Source organism: Bos mutus, chromosome 21, assembly GCF_027580195.1.
Source record: "Bos mutus isolate GX-2022 chromosome 21, NWIPB_WYAK_1.1, whole genome shotgun sequence".
Classification (NCBI taxonomy): Eukaryota; Metazoa; Chordata; class Mammalia; order Artiodactyla; family Bovidae; genus Bos; species Bos mutus.
Genome location: NC_091637.1, coordinates 20,888,446 through 20,909,306, shown reverse-complemented (window position 1 = coordinate 20,909,306; position 20,861 = coordinate 20,888,446). Strand labels below are relative to the sequence as shown.

General features: G+C 40.4%; 1 protein-coding gene across 1 annotated transcript in view; it reads left to right on the top strand.

Annotated features, from left to right (window-relative positions):
* Positions 1–20,861, top strand: part of IQGAP1 (IQ motif containing GTPase activating protein 1) — a 105,904-nt gene that overhangs the window by 38,398 nt on the left and 46,645 nt on the right. The window contains exons 3-10 of the mRNA XM_070358326.1: positions 1,366–1,522; positions 3,288–3,365; positions 7,892–7,968; positions 12,427–12,494; positions 13,704–13,817; positions 14,638–14,816; positions 15,838–15,922; positions 20,026–20,189. Of these exons, the coding sequence (XP_070214427.1) occupies positions 1,366–1,522; positions 3,288–3,365; positions 7,892–7,968; positions 12,427–12,494; positions 13,704–13,817; positions 14,638–14,816; positions 15,838–15,922; positions 20,026–20,189 (922 nt within the window). The remainder of the gene's footprint in view (positions 1–1,365; positions 1,523–3,287; positions 3,366–7,891; positions 7,969–12,426; positions 12,495–13,703; positions 13,818–14,637; positions 14,817–15,837; positions 15,923–20,025; positions 20,190–20,861) is intronic.

Below are 20,861 nucleotides of genomic sequence, written 5' to 3'. Positions count from 1 at the left end.
CTTTTTGAGGGGAGGTCTATAGCTTTCCTTACATATTCCAAGGATTCTATGACTCAAAAAAAAAGTTTAAAACTGTTGCCCTGAATGGTATTTTAGTTACCCACATTTCTATTGGTAGAAAATGTATGCAAGTAAATTTTGCTTTGTTTTATCTTGAAAGTGAAAATGTTAGTTGCTCTGTCAAGTGACTCTGCGAGCCCGTGGACTGTAGCCCACCAGGCTCCTCTGTCCATGGAATTTGCCAGACAAGAATACTAGAGTGGGTTGCCATTCCCTTCTCCAGGACATCTTTCTGACGTAGGGATTGAACCCAGGTCTCCTGCATTGCAGGCAGATTCTTTACCATCTGAGCCACTAGGGTTTTATCTTGGGCTTCCTTGAAATCTTATAAGAGGAATCTGAGGTGGACAGTATAGTTTTCTTTTCCTTTCCAGCTTCCTCTCCCCTCTTAAAAAAACATTTAATTCATTTGTACTGGTTCCACTGGAGTTTCCTAAAGTATTTTAGGTGAGATGATTGACTGTTTTGGTAACCCCCAAACAACTTTAAAATCTGAACCTAGAAATTCACTGTCAATGCTGAATTCTCAAACCAGAAGAGAACTTCATCTACAAATTTAAGTTTCTGAGCAGCTGAGAGATGGTGGCCTCAGTTACAAAAGATTCTTCTTAGGAATTCTTCAGGAGCAACTGAAGGAGTGAGGGAGAGGGTCTGGGCTGAGTTTCGTGGGCAGTGAGGATCTGGAGGCCAGCTGGCGTCTTGTTGCAGGAGAGAACAGAAGGGCGGAGAAGAGGGCGGCGTTTATACTCAGGAATTTTCCTCAGTTCCCGGCTTCTGAGGTGTGACTGGGCCAGGATAAGGATGTGTGTGAAACTTAATCTTTTTTTCAAAAAATAATTTTATTTATTTATTTTTGTCTGTGTTGGGTCTTTGCTGCTGCACGGGCTTTTCTTAGTTGCAGCAAGTGGCAGGGGGTGGAGGGGCTACTCTCTAATTGCTGTACGGGTTTCTCTCATTGAAGTGACTTTTCTTGTTGCAGAACATGGCTCTAAGGTGCTCAGTCTTCAGTAATTGCGGCTCCCAGGCTATAGAGCACAGGCTCAGTAGTTGTGGGGCACAGGCTCAGTTGCTCAGAGTCATGTGAAATCTTCCCAGATCAGGAATCAAACCCGTGTCTCCTGCATTGGCAGGTAGATTCTTTAACCACTTAGCCACCAGGGAAGCCCCTGAAATTGAATCTTTAAAGAGTGTTGCCTATGTTCGATATAAACTTGTCCAAGGAGAGTGGAAATTAAGCTTGAGATCTCTGAGGAAAGTGTTCAGACCTTCCCTCTCTTTTCTCAAGTCCTCTCTCCTTCTGTGCAGGTGGATGGAAGCATGCCTTGGGGAAGATCTGCCTCCCACCACAGAACTGGAAGAGGGGCTTAGGAATGGGGTCTACCTCGCCAAACTGGGAAACTTCTTCTCCCCTAAAGTGGTGTCCCTGAAGAAGATCTATGACCGAGAGCAGACCAGATACAAGGTGAGTCCTTCCCTGTGTGGTGCTTCAGTTTCCATAAAGCAGAGAGAGAGAAGTTTAGCATCCTTTATCCCGTGAAAGAGTTACTGAGAAATACGTGGAAATGTCTTTGTTCCAGAAAAATAAAATGTCTGGCAGAGTGGAGAAAGTTCAGTGCAAAGTCAAGATATAGTAGTAAAAGAACTTGAGCTGACCGTATTCCTGGTGCAATTCTAATGAGTAATTTGTATAGAGAAATTTTCATGGTCCTTAATGAATTTTTTATTTCTTAGAAGGCAGAGGAAATAACTAGGGAAATTACTACCTTAATTTTAATCAAACTCTGAGGTTTGTTGACAAATTAAAAGCATTAAAAGCATTAGCAACTTTGGAGGGGAGAAAATCACCCCGTGATATTAAAGTTTAAGATAAGTAGGAAAGTGATCTGATTTCAGGAAATTGAGATGGGTATTTGATTCTTGTGGCCTGGGACCCTCAAAAAGAGGACTACCATAAGTAATTTGGAATATTGACAAGGACCAAATTCCATTGCCTATAGAGTTTCTGTGGGGAGCTTTTCCTAAGAGCTCTTGTCTAGAAAAGGGTGAGTGTAGAAGATAGAGGAAGATTGCAAAACCAAGAGCAAATGTGTGAAGGGTCAACTGTCAGAACTGGGTCAGAGCTGAGAATTAAGAATGAAGACAGAGTCAAGAGAGATTTTTGCTTTATGTTGAAATTTGAGGGAAAACGAGGAAAGTATAGATCTTAAGCCAAAATTAACATCCCAAATAGAAACTTTCCCTCATCAAAAAGCAAAGACTTGGGACTTCTCTGCTGATCCAGGAGTTAAGACTCCATGCTTCCACTGCAGGGGGTGTGGGTTCAATCCCTGGTCGGGGAACTAAGATCCCACATGCCACACAGTGCAATCAAAAAATAAAGAAAGAATATGCTAACCTCATTTAAAAATTTTTTAAAAAGCAAAGATTTATATGTGGAGTGTTAACTAAATAGTTTTTCTGAAGATACCTCCAGAGTTGTTCTGTCGAGAACCTACAAAATGTGTGCAGAACAGATAGACACGAGAGGCCTGGAGACTGCGGCAGCAGTAAAAGCAGTTAGCCTGCTCCTCTACCTGCCTTGAGAGTAAGCCTTCCTAAAAAACAACAGGCGCAGAGGTTTAGAGGGGGACGTTTGTATGTGTAGTATGAGAAAACCTCATTTGGGAGTATCTTCTGCCTTCCAGACACCACATTGAGTGTTTTATGTACATTTTCTCAGTTAATCTTTCTGACAGACATAAAGTAGATGTTAAAGATGGGTAACAGTGTCAGTCACTAAGTCATGCCCAACTCTTTATGACTCTATGGACTGTAATCCGCCAGGCTCCTCTATCCATGGGATTACCCAGGCAAGAATACTGGAGTGGGTTGCCATTTCCTTCTCCATGAAAGATGGGGAAACTCAGACTCAACAGGGTGAAGTGACTTGCCCAATGTCACCAATAGATGGCCACGTAAGGAACAGAAGCCAGAATAATTGGATTCCGAAGACCATGTTCTGTTGAGCACACCGTATTCAGAAGATTCTCCAGATGGTTCTTCACTGAGAAGAGCTGAGGTGTGGGTTTGGCTTCTAGGGATTAAATGTGAACGTATGCTAGAGATAGACCTCAAGTTTAAGGGGACCATGCGAAGTCCTCACAGAGAAGCTTTTACAAGGAGAGTTTTTATTCAGTATTTGCTTCAGTATTGCCAAACAGGGCCTAATGGTCTTTTATTTGTTCTAGGCAACGGGCCTTCACTTCAGACATACTGATAACGTGATTCAGTGGTTGAATGCCATGGGCGAGATTGGATTGCCTAAGGTAATTTATGTGGTAGTCATAGTTCTGGCTTAGCTCTGGCTGTTTTGGCGTAACAGTTCTCATTCAACATATAAAATTATCCTCAATTGGTGTTTTTATATATATATATATATATATATTTGTGTGTGTAAATTTTTTTTTTTCTTTTTTAAATGCTAAAGGATCTCTCCAGTTTGTTTTAGGAATTAGCTTTGTTCTTTTTATTTTATATTTCTCATCCTGCTTCACCTTACCTAGAGAAATTCCCTGTGATGTCCTTTACTTTTACTATACCAAATTATAAATGTTAAAATTCACATACCATGAGGGAATTCCTTGGTGGTCCAGTGGTTAGGACTCAGGACATTCAGGTTCAATCCCTTTTTGGGGAACTAAGATCCTACAAACCTTGAGGTGTAGCCAGGAAAAAAAAAATCACGTGCCATGAAATTCACCATTTTAAAGAACACAATTCAGTGGATTTTATTTGTTCACAGAATTGCTACATTCAGGTCTGACTTTAGGAAACATAAGGAAATATTTTAGAAACATCATTTTCCAGCTTTTGAATAACTAAATCTGTGGGGAGTATGAAGGGTTTATTTTATATTTCACACTGTGTAGGCCATGTAATGATGTTTACTTCTTATACCTGGTCTTGGTGACGCTGTAGTTTGTTTTTATGACAGCTTTACTGAGGTATACTTGATGGCAGAAGAGTGACACGGATTTAACTTTTACATCTTGAGTTTGGAATGATGGCTGTAGCTTTTTTTTTTTGGCTGCACTGAGTCTTTGTTGCTGCTCTTGAGCTTTCTCTAGTTGCAGAGAGCAGGGGCTACTCTCTAGTTGCAGTGTGAGGTTTCTTACTGTGGTGGCTTCTTTTGTTGCAGAGCGCAGGCTCTAGGCATGAGGGCTGCAATAGTGCGGCATGTGGGCTCAGTTAGGTGGAGCTCCTGGGCTCTAGGCCACAGGGCTCAGTAGTTGTGGCACACGGGCTTAGTTGCTCCATGACAGGTGGAATCTTCCTGGACCAGAGATCAAACCAGAGTCCGATACATTGGCAAGCAGATCATCTGCTGCGCCACCAGGGAAGTCCATGGCTGTGCTTTTGATATGGGAGTAGGCATCTTTGAGCATTTTTGCTCCTGAGTTTGTTTAGTGCTGCTCTTAGTGAAATTGCTATCACAAATGTTGGGCTGCACCTCACAGGCTGGCAAGCCTTGTAGTTGCCCAGCTCTGAGACTAAAGGAAGAGCCCAGAGGCAGTAACAGAGACATCCCTGGTTTATTGGATAGGGGATCTTTCATGTCTGGAGCAAGCTCTGGAGTAACACCCTGCCGTGGGTCGCAGACAGCAGGCAGAACATGGCAGCAGTCTTTGCTGTTGGTGGTGCAGATAGGGGGTTGTTTACCACTTACTTTGGCCCAGGGAAAGCAGCAGGGGAGCACGTCCCTCTTGGCCCCTCGAGCAGAAGTCTTCCCAGAAGTCTTCCCTTTGATAAACTAGCATCGTGGAGCCATTCTGATCTAAAGATTAGAACAGCCACTAGCATTTGCTGATCAGGCTGTACAGTTAAGAGGGAATGTCAGTCATATGAATAGGGTATAGGTGAAGCAGGGACTGGTTGAGCAGGCAATGTACAGAAAGCAAGAGCATCACTGACCTGGGTGGTGATCATACAACCAGCTACACAGTCCTGCCTTGAATAGCCAGAGCGGCCATGATGTAGTATCACCGTTAGAGGCAAGGACAGCTTTTATTTCCCCCACCCCCACCGTCCTGTGACTTAAGAATTCTTCTAGGAATTTATCCCCACCACACCCCACAAGCTCAACATAAAAAAAAGAAAAAAAATTAGACAAGCACAAAAAAATATTGTGTAAGGCTTTCAGCATTGCTTATGATGTAAAAAATTGATAGCAAACCACATGTTCCTTCACTCTGGGTATTGACCATGTTACAGCCCGTCAAATACTACTGCTGCCGTTGAAAAAGGATAATGTCATTCTGTATACCTAACTGTGGTGTGTTAAGTGAAAAATAAAATCAGGCTAAGATTATAAAAGTTTGTGTTCTGGCTTAGATGAGGTCACGATTTTTGTCTAAAAATAGAGTGTTCTTGGGAAAAATCCGCAGACAGAAATAGTTTTCATTTCTGTGTGATGGAGTTAAGGGGTGGTTTTCATTCTATTTATACTTTCCTGTGGAGTCTCAATTTTTGTAACCAAAGAAAGATTCAGAAGAAATGTAGAGTATCAGAAGGTGGCTGAAGCCACTGGGAAATGAGCGTTTGGCATTTTGCGGAGTGCTCAGCTCACTGTCGCACACACGCCTGTTGGATTGAGTGTAACGCAGAGCTGCGTCTCGGCTGAAGACTGCTAGCTTGTGTCCTCTTTTGTTCAGAGCAGATGCTGAAGCTCTCTTCCCTGCACTGGTACCTTTGAGAATTAAGCCCCACACATGTCAGGAAATGCAGTACGTCACGTTCTTTCAGCCACTAGGCCTTTCTGCCCACTTGTAACTTCCTGTTCCTGTTTTTTATGTACTATGCCCAATGGGCAATGACAGTTTAACCTTTTGAATGATACTAAGAGCTTTGTTAATAATTGCTCTTGCTAACAGTATTTTTACTGCAAAAATGCCTTTTTAATGATTTAATTTTATTACCTTTTTTGTTTACTAGCAGTAGTGCATTGTACTAAACTACAGTCTCGACAAACAGAATTCCCCAAAGGCTGTCAGAACAATTGGAGAAGGGAATGGCAACCCACTCCAGTATTCTTGCCTGGAGAATTCCCATGGCAGAGGAGGCTGGCGGGCTACAGTCCATGGGGTCTCAAAGAGTCGGGACACAGCTAAGTGACTGAGCACATGGCTATTAGCCTTGCTCTGTAGGATTTAAGTCCAGAAGATTTCAGAGTAATGTAGACTAAAGATGCTTAGCCTAAAAAATGTGTTTTTGCCCATAATATAATGTGTGATCAATAATTGACAATACCTATATAGTATTTTTAAAAATTTATTTATTTTTAGTTGGATGATGATTGATTTACAATATTGTGTTGGTTTCTGCCATATATCAACACATACATAGTTTTATTGGGATGTCTTTCCTAATCTCTTTATGTGGTACATACAAACTAATTACAGAGACTTAATATGATAATTTTTCAGTTTTTATCCACTTGACTCTTTATTATAATTGGTGCTGTTTGCCAGCTCCTCCATGAAACGTTATTGTTTTTGCTTTTTAAAATTGTTTTTAATCTGCCTGATAGTCCTCTGTTTTCTGCAGCGTTTCTACCTTCTGTGTCCTAGTGGGCATTCCTTAAGATGCAGTTCTGTTTTTAGCTACATTCTCTTATTCTCATGGTTTCAGTTGTTTTGAAGACTCTTTGCTTTACGATAAACACAGTGTCTTCAATTGGCTACTCGACATTTCTCTGTGGATAGCTTTCTGTCTCTTGGACTTTCTCGTATCTAAAACTAAACCTACCTTTTCTCCCAAGTGAACTTCTCCTCTGTGTAAGTGGTACCATGCCATCATTTTCCCAGCCATCCAGGCTCAAAGCCTTGGTTCCCTTGGACTCCTAAGCGGTCTTTCCCCAAGCCTTCCTCAGTTGCTTGCAGTGTCTGTTTTATCTGTTGAAACAGCCTCCCAGCCTGGTTTCTCCAGCTTCAGTCTCTTCACTATTCACTGTATTCTGTGTCTTGTCTACAGTCAGATCTTCCTGAGGCTCCATTTTTAGCTTTGGCTTCAAAGCTAGGACCTCTCTGAGGCCTGCATATCAAGTTCAAACTGGTCTGACTGTCAAAGTCCTCATAATCTGTCTCTGTCCTATCTAACCAACCTTGTTTTTCTATTACTTTCTAAAATGGATTCTGTAATATTTTGGGGGAAGAATGACTGACTTTGACCATGATTTTCACTGTTCAGGGGAAGACATTTTAGTCTTAGGAAATGAGCATATAAAGTTTTAAAAATTATCAAAAGAGGTGATTCTGGTACATCCCGTCTCTCTTTTGGAGCACAGTTCTTTCTTATTGGGAGCCATAGGTATTGTGGGAGTGGTGGTGGTGCTCATTCGTGTCCAACTCTGTGACCCCATGGACTGCAGCAAGCCAGGCTTCCCTGTCTTTCACTGTCTCCTGGAGTTGGCTCAAATTCATGTCCATTGAGTCAGAGATGCTATCTAACCATCTCGTCCTCTGCTGCCGCCCCCTTCTCCTTTGCCTTCAATCTTTCTCAGCATGAGGGTCTTTTCCAGTGAGTCAGCTCTTAGCGTCAGGTAGCCAAAGTATTAGAGGTTCAGCTTCCAGTGAATTCCTTCCAATGAATATTCAGGGTTGATTCCTACATTAGTAGGGTTGATTCCTTACATTGCTTATGATGAATTGTCTGTTCACCCTAATGAAGTTATTTGTGGAACACTGACGATCTTTTCTAATTGTCCAAAGTTTTACTTGTATTACTGATGGCTGGTGAATGATTAATGAAACCAAATGGATGCATACCTGAATCTACTTCTTTTATTTATCCTTAGATTTTTTATCCAGAAACTACAGACATCTATGATCGAAAGAACATGCCAAGATGTATCTACTGTATTCATGCACTGAGGTAATCGGGTTTTCTTGGTAGAATAAGCAGTATACAGATATAGAACACAGATTGGTAGTTGCCAGAGGTGGGGATTTGGGAGTGAGTGAAATGAGTGAAGGTGGTCAAAAGGTACAAACTCCCTGTTATAAAACAAACAGGTCCTGGGAATGTAAGGTACACCATGGTGACTATAGTTAATAATACTGTATTATGTATTTGAAAGTGGCTGAAAGAGTAGATCTTAAAAGTTCTCATTACAAGAAAAGAAACTGTAATTATGTGTAGTGATGGAAGTTAACTAGACTTACTATGGTGATCATATTATGCTATACACCTGAAATTAATGTAACATTATTATGTCAGCCATATCTCTCTGAACTATGCATTTCATTTGAGATATAGCCCCTTTCTTTTAAATTAAAATCTCTTAAAGTTATAAAAAACTATATATATTTGAAAACTTATTGTTTACCATTTTGTTTCAACCTGGTAAACTGAATTACAAAATACACTGTGTCTTTTTCTAAACTCTTTATTCAATAGTGGAGTATAGCCAATTAACAGTGTTGTCATAGTTTTAGGTGAACATGAAGGGTCTCACCCATGCATATACATGTATTCATTCTCCCTCAAACCTTTGTCCCATCCAAGCCACCACATAACATTGAGCAGAGTTCCATGTGCTATATATACAGTAGGTCCTTGTTGGTTACCCATTTTAAATATAGCAGTGTGTACATGTCCATCCCAAGCTCCTGAACTATACCGTCCCCCCGTCTTTCCACCTCAGCAACCATAAGTTCGTTCTCTAAGTTTGTGAGTCTTTCTGAACATAATACTCTATGTCTTGATACTGATTGGTAACATAGTACCAGCAATTATCAAATGGTTGATTGATAATTTGTTTAGTTATCTAGGACCTTGACAAGTCATTTGTTCCTTAAATAATTTTTATGACAATGCAAATATAATAAATAGGAATTGAAACAAGGTATAACTTTTTTTTCTCAGTTTCATAGTAAATTTGGAAGATGACTTGATTTCAGGTCCTCAGCCCTTAGAAGGAACACAGTACTAAATTGGAGGGAGGAGGTGATCTGTCTGAGGGGAGGGATGGGAGGGGAGTAGGTGCTGGTAGTCTAGTATTTCAGAGTGGCTCAGATTTACTGGATGGCCATAGGACTAAACCAGAAGGTGATACAAGTGGGTGAGTATAAGAAGGAACATTGAGTATGAGATTTTCTTTTCTTTTCGCTTGGGCTCTTCTTTTTATATAGCATCCTGTATATGCACCTAATAAATGTTAATTGTATATATGAATGTAATGTTGTTGTTGTACAAGAAGCCTGCTGTCTCCAGTTTCTTGATCAAATGTGTGCCACACCCTGGATATCACTGAGATCAGCGTGAAACCCATAAAAGAGAGAATGTAACTGAGGGCTGGTAGACCTCTTGTGTGGACTGATGGATGCATTAACTCCTTCAGAGGTTCCTCCCTAGGCTCTCTACCTTCTGGTCCATCTGTTGTGCTGGATTCAGAGCTGTCTTTCCAAAACAGCCTTCATCTTACCAGACACTTCATAAAATGCTTTGATGATTCCTTTGTAGTGTCACCTCTAGTCGTTCCCTCCCGTGTATCTGAGCTCTAGTATCTCATGCCTTTGGTTCTGCTGTTTCCTCTGCCTGAAATGCCCTTTTCTCCCTGGTTTAACCTATGCTCTTCCCCGGGTGCCACCTCAGAATCCTGCTGTAAGTATCTTCTCTTACTTTTTCCTTCTGAAGCAGAATAACTACTTACCATCTTTGTGCTCCTTTAGCATTTTGTAACATACCTCTCATTCCACTTATCTTACTTGTTACATTGTCCTCTGGTTATTCTTTGTGCTTGGCTATCTTGTGGACTCCTTAGGGTCAAGAAGTATTTCCTTTGTTTTTTATCTTTGTGTTGTTAGTACTTAGATGCCTAGTATATAACCACAATAAATGTGTGTGTCCAAATTAAACATTATAACAAATCTCCCTCCCTTTCTCCAGCCCAAGGGGGTAATTTGTGCCCTGTCAGTGAAAAAGGAAATGGTACTTTGTCTTTATCAAAGGGCTCTTCATGTTTGTCTCTGCTTATCCAGTCAAGTTTCAGTTCAGTTCTCACTTTCTTGGTGAAGTTTCTCCAATAATGACAGCTTTTATCTTTTTCTAAGCCTCTGGATTTTGTTTGTTTGTTTTTTGTGTGTGTTTAGTTATATATTCCTTCTTTCATATCTTTTCTTCCTATTATATTTATTAGCATCTTAGTGACAGAAGTCATGCCTTACTTTTTTTTTCTCTCAAAGGTACATAGCATAATGTTGGACAAACAATGGTAAAATGAGGATTTAAAAACATTGTTTAGGAATAGGTGATAAATCAGAGAATTTTCAGAATGTAGCCATTTCAGATGTATATGTCTGAGCTAAAATCAGATTAATTCTAAGTGTTGTGGTTGGCTCAGTGTTCTGTGAGGTCTGTCGATGTTGATAATCTTGTGAAGGTAGTACCCACCATGGATATCTGAAGTTGGCAGGCAGAGAAGCTAAGCTGGCAGAGTTCTTCTCTGCTAGGTCTGTAGCTACGACTCTCTGCCTTGTAACATGGGTCCCAGGCCCTCATATCCCCTGAAGAGAGACTGAAGAACTAACTGTGCCTTTCTCATGATGGAATCAGAATGAGAAAGGGAGGAAGCCTGCTATTGTTCTCCATTTCTCTTCAATAGGCAGTTCGTGCTTAGAAAGTATATACACAGCAGTGTGTCCTGGTTGGTGATTTACGATTTCTTTCCTCCCTTACAGTGTTTTTCCTGAGGGGTGGCTTGGCCACTCTTGATAATACGTAGAAGTATTTCTAAGTGCTTGAGGCTCTTGTTTACAGCCCCAACAAGAGTGAGTTCCTAACGTCTTCAGTGATGATCAAAGGCGTCACAATGCTATCACCAGTTGCTGTAAAAAGCAGAGAAGGGAAGCCGAACAGATGGGCATCATCTCGCTTTTATCTCATTTTAATTATTAGGAATATTTTAAGGACATGCTGGAACTATAAATGGAATCATAATGGCCACTTGGGTCCTCTTATTCAGCCTCAAAAGCACTTAACCTCACAGCTAAAACTAAAAAATCCTAACAATAAACATCACTTTCAGTTTTTATTCCTGGCCTCCTGTGCTTGCTTTCACAAATAAGCTATCAGCTACCTATCACAATCAGCTTGTAATTGAGTTCAGGTTTCTTTTCTTTTTTTTTTTTCCTATTTAAGTTATACTCTATAGCAATGAGGAGAAGAAGCTTGTGTCAGCCTATCTGGATTCTGATTATCATCAATGACTGTGAAAGTGAAAGAAAAGTCTCTCTTTGGGGAGAGAAACTTTATTTCCATCTCGAGCATTTTATTGTAAAGAAAAGCCCGTAATTGTATATGTATCATTTGTATTTGTACTTACCTGAGAAAATGATTGGTTATTGTGGATGTATGTATTCTAATATGTTTTCAGAATACTTGATTTTTTTAAGATTATGCATTTGGGTTTGTCTTATACAGTTTGGATGCTGATCAGTTTTGTGAATGCAGTGTACGTGATACATGTTTGTATTTAGATAACATTGAGATGTAGAGATGATCTGCAAATGCTGTAGGCTACTCTGTTGAGTTTGTGGTTTGTTTCTGAGGTATTTTTTATTTCTTCTCATTACTGGACTGTCAATGTCTTGCTCATGTTAATCCCTGTGGAGTGGTTTTCTGATCTAATTTATTCTGAGCTGGTACAGCCTTAGTCTCTGGTTAATCTGATTCATATTTATAGACATCCATCCATCTGTGAAATATTGATTATTATTTATTAATATATGTCAGGCTCTGGGTAGGCCACTGGTAAACAAGACTTTTATTGACCCTGACTTCATGGAGCTTAGAGTCTAGGAGATTTTTATTTAAAGAGTAAAGATTTATGATATATACTTTATGTAAAACTCTTAAATTACCTGAATTAAACTCTTCCACCAGTAATACGAATTCAGCTTAAGTAAGATTTGCTATCTGAGTCATTTTCATGAGACTTTTCTAAAATGTCTTTTTACTTAAAACTTAATGATCATAGGAAGTTAAACAGAAGTGAAGAGATTTCACTTATATTTGTTATATTAACATTTATATTAATGTCTGATTGCTTATTGGATTTTTCCTGGAGCTAGGACTTAAACTTCCGTCTCCTGATTCCCAGCCCAGTGCTTTTTGCATTATATTATGTGACTTTTAAGGACCTCCTTGTTATATAAAACTAAAAAAGGCTCTGAGATAAAGTATCATAGCTGCTGAGTGTAATATGGCAGAGTCCTGGGAGTCTACGTGTTCAGAATGCTTCTGTTCTTTATGCTGGTTTTCCCCTTTGACTTTAGAGCAGCAGAACATCCAGCTGGGAGTCCTGACCCTTTTTCGTATTATGTCTTCTAGTTTGTACCTGTTCAAACTAGGCCTGGCTCCTCAGATTCAAGACCTGTATGGAAAGGTTGACTTCACAGGTAAGAAGTTCCAGACCTGGCAGGAAGTGCTTGATTTATGTGGAAATAGCCTGGAGAGTCAACTGTACCAATCTTAAAGATGTGGGGCTTTAGAAACACTGTGCCAGCAGAGGTTAAAAAAAAGCACGAGGAACCTGCTTCTCCTGGTGTGGTGGAAGGAACACAGGACTTGGGGTTTCAGGCTCTGTTCTCTCGGTTATGACATGGTGTGCTTGAGAAGTCTCTGTTTTCTTATATCTAAATTAGAGAGAATATTAACATCTAATATTAAATGTTCACGTACAGTGAGAAAAACTTTATGACAGTCTTTCCCTTCCCCTTCCAGTGAGCACCATTTGTAGGCAAACGAAGTGGTGGTGGTGGGGGTGGGGCGGGAGGTGAGATGATACAACGATGACAATTTACTAATTTTAAAACTTTAGTTTATTTGGGTGGGTGTTTCTGTGTATATTTGCTATAGTCAAATCCTTGAAGAGATGGGGGCTTGGGGAGAAAAAGAACAGGGGAATATTGGTGAAGGGTAAAATAGACTCAAATCTTTTTGAACAGGTGATTATTTTATAGGCCTTGGAGGTTTAAAAATTGGTAATACAGCTTTTATCTATGATATTTTTTTCTTCCAGAGAAGTTGTTCCCCAGACTTGGGGCAAGGGCCAAACCTTAACATGTTGTTTTCTTTATCATTTGGCTTCTGGCCTTAGACACAAAATTGTTTAGTAGTAGCTAGTGAGGGATGGGGGAGCCTGGTGGGCTGCTGTCTGTGGGGTCGCACAGAGTCGGACACGACTGAAGCGACTTAGCAGCAGCAGCAGCAGCAGCAGTGACTTGGATTATAAAGACTAAGATAAGTGGCTTGTGATTCACTTCTTGTTCATGGTCCCTTTAAAGCTGCTCCATTCATAAGTTCATTAGAGGAAATGCCATTAGTAGCAGTTTGGGAAAACTATTCTCTATAGAGCCATTCTCATGTTATGGTTATTTCTGATGCTCTTGATAGTACTAGTAATAGTTCCTGTGTCTATTGAATGTATATTATATACCAGATATCAGGTTAGTGCTTTCCATATATTAATATTATCTTATTTAAGTCCTTATAACAACCCTAAGAGTTAGATATCATTTTATCCAGTACATTTTGTGGTTAAGGAATCTGTTTCCTTCTAAGTTCTGAAAAGGTGCTTACCTTTGGGTCTTAATTCTTTCCTGTAGAAGAAGAAATCAACAACATGAAGATTGAACTGGAGAAGTACGGGATTCAGATGCCTGCCTTTAGCAAGATTGGGGGTATTCTGGCTAATGAGCTGTCAGTGGATGAAGCTGCATGTAAGAAGAGCGTGATCTCATGGGTTCAAGTGGAGTTGTTGCTACTGCTTTCAATGATTAATACTGTAATGGTGGTCTTGGACATGAGGAATTTTGCCAGCAAGTGTCTAGTGGCTCAGACAGTAAAGAGAGAGTCTCCTTGCAATGCAGGAGATCCCAGTTCGATCCCTGGGTTGGGAAGATCCCCTGGAGAAGGGAATGGCAACCCTCTCCAGTATTCTTGCCTGGAGAATCCCCAGGGACAGAAGAGCCTGGTGGGCTACTGTCCGTGGAGTTGCAAAGAGTCAGACATGACTGAGTGACTAACACTTAGTTCTTTCTTTAGGTCAGTAGATATAGTGTCAAACACTGCTATACAGTTGTCTGTGCTGTTATTTGGAAATAAGTGATAAAAAATCAAATAATTTTGATTAAAATAAAAGCACTAGAAAGCAAACTCTACATTTCAATGCCTTTTTTAGTTTCTTAGCTTCTGATGGTGTTTATATGATAATTAAGGGTGAACATTTCCATAACAAATGCTCGATGCTCCCTGCAAAGTCCCTTACTGAATGTTTTCCCCATAAGATTCCAGATATGGATTATAGACAGAGCTGTGACTTTGTTTTCCCTATGATTCCAGATATGGATTATAGGCAGAGCTGTGACTGTGTGTGTTAGGGAAAAGACAGGGCTCACAAGATCTGGGGATTCCTCTAACCCCTTTGTCTATGAAAAGCAGCCTCTGTCTGTGCTGCGGGATTGCCGTGTTTGAATGTGTAATGTACATCCTTTACTTTATATAACCTCAGTGTTCTGTGTTTTGAATTCTTTCTTTCAGTACATGCGGCTGTTATTGCCATTAATGAAGCTATTGACCACAGAATTCCAGCTGACACCTTCACAGCTTTGAAAAATCCCAATGCCATGCTTGTGAATCTTGAAGAATGCTTGGCTTCTACCTACCAGGACATACTTTACCAGGCCAAACAGGACAAAATGGCAAATGCTAAAAACAGGGTAAAAATGGAACATTTGCTCTTTTTAATTGATCTATCGGGGCTTCTGTGGAGGCTCAGCTGGTAAAGAAATATGCCTGCAATGCAGGAAACCCCAGTTTGATTCCTGCATCGGGAAGATCTGCTGGAGAAGGGATAGGCTACCCACTCCAGTATTCTCAGGCTTCCCTGGTGGCCCAGCTGGTAAAGAATCCGCCTGCAATGTGGGAGACCTGGGTTCGATCGCTGGGTTGGGAAGATCCCCTGGAGAAGGGAAGGGCTACCCACTCCAGTATTCTGGCCTGGAGAATTCCATGGACTGTATAGTCCATGGGGGTCACAAAGAGTCAGACACAACTGAGTGACTTTCACTTTTCACAATTGATTTACAGTTTTTCATTATTTAATATGACTCCATTTTAAAGGTCAGTTTTATTGAGATATTAATTGACATATAATAAAACCCAACCATGTAAAGTATACAGTTTGATGAGTTTTGACCAGTGTATACAGATATGTGATCACTATCCACAAGTTCCCATATCTCCCTTTCAGAGTCAACCTCTACTGCCTCCCTCTGTCCACCCCTGACCCCAGCAACTCCAGGTCTATTTTCTATCACTTTAGCTTACCTTTTTTGGAATTTTATATAAATGAAATGGAGTTACCAATATGTAGTCTTTCAGTGTTAGATTCTATTTTGACATCTACTTTCTTCTTGAATTGTGTGCAAACCTGTGAGAGGCTCTGAGATCTAGTCTGAGACAAGGATTCAGGCTCCCAGACGAGCAGGGCAGGGTTCACCAGTGTCTCCTTCTGCCGGATTTTGGAAGAACCCCTTGAGCTTGTTACTTACGAGTGGATCTCCTTTTTATGTTTTTGGTCACAATCAGGTAGCATTCTGCTTTGTTCTTTATTAAGGATTTTAAGCTACACTCTTCCTTGCTCTTGACTCTGTCATGGTGGGGGAGGAACACACGTGTATTTCTGTGGTCTTCCTAGAGACCTCAGCTAATTTAGCTACACCTTTCATTCATCTTCAGACAGAAAGCTCTGAGAGAGAAAGGGACGTTTATGAGGAACTGCTCACTCAAGCTGAAATTCAAGGCAACATAAATAAAGTCAACTGTAAGTATGTGCCCCCGTCAGGCTCCTAAAGGAATGTCACTGAATAATGTGCCTGTGGATCTGTTCAAGGTTTAAGTTTATATCAGACATTTGTGGGTTTGCCTGGGAACTGTTGCATATTTACTGTCTTTAGTGTTCATTAGTCTTCTCTTTGGGCTCCCATTGTCCTCAGGCAGCACACCCCCCGCCCCCCTGCTCTTCTGCTGCAACTCACAGACTGGAGTTTTTGGCTGCAGTTTCACTTTTTTTTTTTTGCAGTTTCACTCTTTTCATCCTGTGTTAGACACTTAAATCTGAAGAGGGATTTTATTTTTCTATTTTTAAAGTAATACTAGTTTTGTTTTTCTTTTAAAGAGTAATATAAGTTATCCATAAATGAGCCACAAATAAAAAATTAGACTCCTAAGAATAACCATGCTTGGTATTTTTAACATACCCTTCAAAACATATATTTAAACAGAAATGAGGTTGTCCTGTTCATCTTGATTTTTGTGTATGTGTTACACAAAAATTAATTTGAAAAATTAATTTCTTGAATTAATTTAGTCTCTTCTGCAAAAGAACCTGCATCAGTTTCTTATTACTTGCAGACAAAATGCTGTTCCCTGGCCTCACGGAGCTCTTTCTGCACCGTTTCATGCATACAACTCTCTGTAGACACTCCTGTGCCTAATTATCTCCCACGTTCATTGTGTTCATCTTATGACTCATGAAGAGTGGCTCTGGAGTTGTTCAGACCTGGGATTTGATCTCTTGCCCTTGTATTAATCACTGTGGGAACTGGGCACCTGTGGCATAGAATCATTATACGCGTGATGAGCTAATATATGTTAATTGGCTTGTGTTTAGTAAGCACTCAATAATATTATCATTACTGTTGTTAATCATGTAACTGCCCCACTGTAATGCCCTCACGCCTCATCTCTTACCTCATCCAAATTATACCCATCGTTCAAGATTCAGCTCAGTTCTCACCTCAGCGTGTATCCTAGCTCACAATATGCTTGCCTTTCACATCTCCTACAGCATCTGTATGCTTAACCACACGATTTTGTATTTAATTCTCTATTGTCTTAAAGTGCTTGTTTTTTGTTTTTTACATCTATATAGACTTAAACTTGAGTTTACTTATGAATTCTGCTTCTTTTTAAATACTCATAATTCCTAGCATAGGGTTAGAGTCACCGAAAGAACTAAAAAAACCTTGTTTAATTCAACCAGACTTGACCTTATCTTATTTTGATCAAGATAATAATAATAGTAGTGATAGTCATCAGGGTCCTCTCTATTCTTTGGAGATCCCAATTTCTCACTTGTACTAATGCTCTGAATAACTGGTGAGAATTTATAGATTTTACCAACTCCTTATGGTAGACTGACCAGGAGTCTGTGTGTTCTGTTCCGTTCTGGTTCATTTAGGATAATAGCTTTCTGAATAGAGCTGTAGTTCCCTTTACTTATGGGTGATTGGTTGTGCTCTATCTGTATGAATACTGCTTTAGCCAGCAAGTATAAACCAGAATGTTCTTGCACTTCGTTCTCTCTGTAGAAGAAAGTCCAGCACATTTCCTGCTGCATACACTGCATAAAATACTCTTTTATTTACTAAGGGACTTTTCTCTACTATGTTGTTTGGGGCCTTTATTGCTACACCTGGCTGATTGTTAGAGTTTGTTATAAACTCATAAGGAAAGAAACGTATGCGTGTATTTTGAAAGTGTTCTGTGCATATTGTTCTTACGTGGTCAAAGGAGCAAAATAGTAAAAATTCCCTCAGATATGTTTCAGTGAGGAAGGTAGGCAAATGCATAATTTCAGGGCAACTTGGCTAGAACAATTCAATGAGTAATTTCAAGGCAACCAGAGACGTGTGAAATATAGTCATAGAGTAAAGACAAGAATGATGACTTTTCCTCAAGGTTTGTACATGACCCTTCACTGGGGTTCTTAGCGTAGATAAGGAGGTGAGGATAAGGCAGAATTCTCAACAGAGGGACAATCTTTTCCTAACAGTAGGGAAAGTCAGAGACAAGGGAAAGTTGGAAGACAGAGGGACTTTAGGTCCCAAGAATTATCTTAATGTAATTATAGATAAGATTCTTTCCCTAGGGTTTGAGAACGAGCAGTGAAGCCATTATGCTGCCCCAGAAGAAAGCTGCAGGCCAAATAGTTAAAAATGAGAAAGAGTTCTTGTTTTTTTGTTAAGTAAGATAAGGAAAATTAGATAATTAAAGCATAGTGGGAGAAAGTATGTGAATAATGTTCCGGACCAGTGGTCCCCAATCTTTCTGGCACCAAGGACCAGTTTTATGGAAGGTAATTTTTGCACGAACCAGGGTGATGGGGGTGGGGGTGGGGAGTGGCTTCAGGAGGAGTCGAGCGCTTTATGTTTCTTGTGCGCTCTATTTCTGTTGTTGTTACATCAGCTCCACCTCAGATCACAGGCATTAGATCCTGGAGGTTGGGAACCCCTGTTCTAAACTTTATAGTACAAGTATTAGTAAATATCCACTTAAATATTTACGTGTTTATGTACATAGTAAGTTCACATTTCCAGTAAAAGCATAAATGACTAGATGCCTTTGCAGATGGATCATCTGAGACTCTGTGTTACAGAGAGGAAGCCTGGTTGTTACCAGCCTGTGTTGCTTTTATTTTCAGTCCCCCGCTACTACAGAAGCTCCCTGAAGATGGAGACAACCTGTTTGTTTTGTGCCTGACTGTGTTTACAGCATGGTCCTTGTAGGAAAATGCTTGGTTAGTTGGCTAGCGGCCACGTAGACCTGCAGCCATGATTCAGAGAGCTGCTCACCTCCTCTGTCTGGTGACCAGTGAGCCAAATTGTAGGGGAGAAGGTTGGGAAGAAGGGAACAGCCTTAGGAATCTAGCCTTTCGTCCTTTTACCTCTTGGTGTTATTTATCAGTTCTGGTTTGAGACTTTGTTTTTTCTTGGACTGTTTTCTTTATGACACCTTACATTAATTTTCTTTTTTGTTGTTGTTGTTGTTGTTTTTTTACAAATGAAACAGTTTAAACTGATAACTACTGCTATGCCCCCAATATTTTGATTTTTAGTATTTTATTATTGATTTGTTTTGCTACTTTGGTGATAAGATTAGATGTTCTTTCCTGGGTGGGGCACGGGAAGGAGAACCCTATTTTTTCTTCTAAAAATAGGGAAGCTGAAAATAATAATTATAGTTTTCCAGGGGCTGTCATTTCTGAAATCAGAAAATGTATTATTTTGACTTTCAACTTAATACCTTATTTAGTTTATAATATGCAAAGTACTTTCATGTGTATGATTCCATTTAATCTCATGAGGAATCTTAGGAGGAACATACCTTTATTATCGCTTTCAGATGAAGGGAAATCTGCATTTTTATTGTCGATAATGTGATAATGACCTTGTGTGATGTCAGGTTCTGTGACTAGAAGTAGAGAATGTTGAGGCAGCGTGGAGAGCCCCTTCTGCTCCACATGGTCAGACAAGCCTTGATGTCTCGGCACTGTTTAGGGGCAGAGTACCTTCTGGAGATGCCAGGATGATGGATTCAGAATGATGCTGAATAAGAGATATTTGAAGGAACTAAGGCTCTTTAGTCGGGAGTAGACAGTCACAGGGAAGAGGGGTTGAAGGTACTCAAGTATCAACTCTAGTGTGTGAGCTTTAACAATTTTTTTTTTTAAACAGAATCATCTAGAGATGTAGTAAATTGCAGTGGGAGATACTTTCTCCTGTGTAGTAGTTTAGTCTGGATAAAGACTTGGCATTTTTGCGGAATGCAGGCATGTATTATTGGTGCCTCTTAAATTGCTGCCCTTATTGGTGCCGAACTTCTACATCTAGAAGTTTGTAAGTAGGCCTGGGGTGTGGTCTAGGAATCCGTTAATTCTAAACACCCTGGGAACCTCTGAACTTGGAGACTTTAAGGTTCTCTTCTACCCTCAAAGCCTAATGCTTCTGTGATGCTCCACAGGAAAGGCCAACTGATTATATTTCCCCATTCTGAACTGAGACTGGTTTTTGGGAAGGAAAAAATTCCCGGCTGTGATGTTAACATAGTTTTGTCTTAAGCGTTTGCCTTTTTTTCCCTCTTCAGTGCTTGCTGCATTAACAAATATAGACCTGGCTTTGGAGCAGGGATCTGCACCAGCCTTGTTCAAGATCTTGCAGTCACCTGCACTGGGCCTGCGAGGGCTGCAGCAGCAGAATAGTGACTGGTACCTCAAACAGCTCCTGAGTGACAGACAGCAGAAGAGACAGGTAACAGCATCTTGAGTGGCACCTGTAAGGCTTGACTTCCATCTATTTCAATCTCATGCTGATGTGTAAAGATATCTGTGGGGCCTTCCTCCCCACCCCCCACCCTGCTAATATAACTGTTCCTCCTGCATGTGAATTAAGCTGTTTAATATCCTCAGGTAAAGTACACATTGTCTTCAGCTCTCTTTTCCTTGTAGAGTTGTAAATCCCCTCTTAAATAGCTTCGCCCACCCTCTGAATCTCACCACCCCTTCACTTGAAGTCCATTAAATCCACAACTTGAAACTGCTGGGCAGAGGGCTTCCCAGGTGGCTCAGTGGTAAACTATCCACCTGCCAATTCAGGAGATGCAGGTTCAGTCCCTGGGTTGGAAAGATCCCCTGGAGAAGGAAATGGCAACCCACTCCAATATTCTTGCCTGGGAAATCCCATGGACAGAGGAGCTTGGTGGGCTATAGTCCATGGTGTTGCAAAAGAGTCGGATACAACTCAGTGACTGAACAACAACAGAAGCCATTGGGGAGAACCTGAAATTTTATATTCTTCAGGAATTCCCACTTAAAAAAAAAACCCATATCTCATGAGTTTCCTCCGGCTAATACCGGGAAAGCATTTAATATTGCAGTAAGAGTAGACTGTGTGGGATTGTACTCTATGGGTTTTTATTTTTTA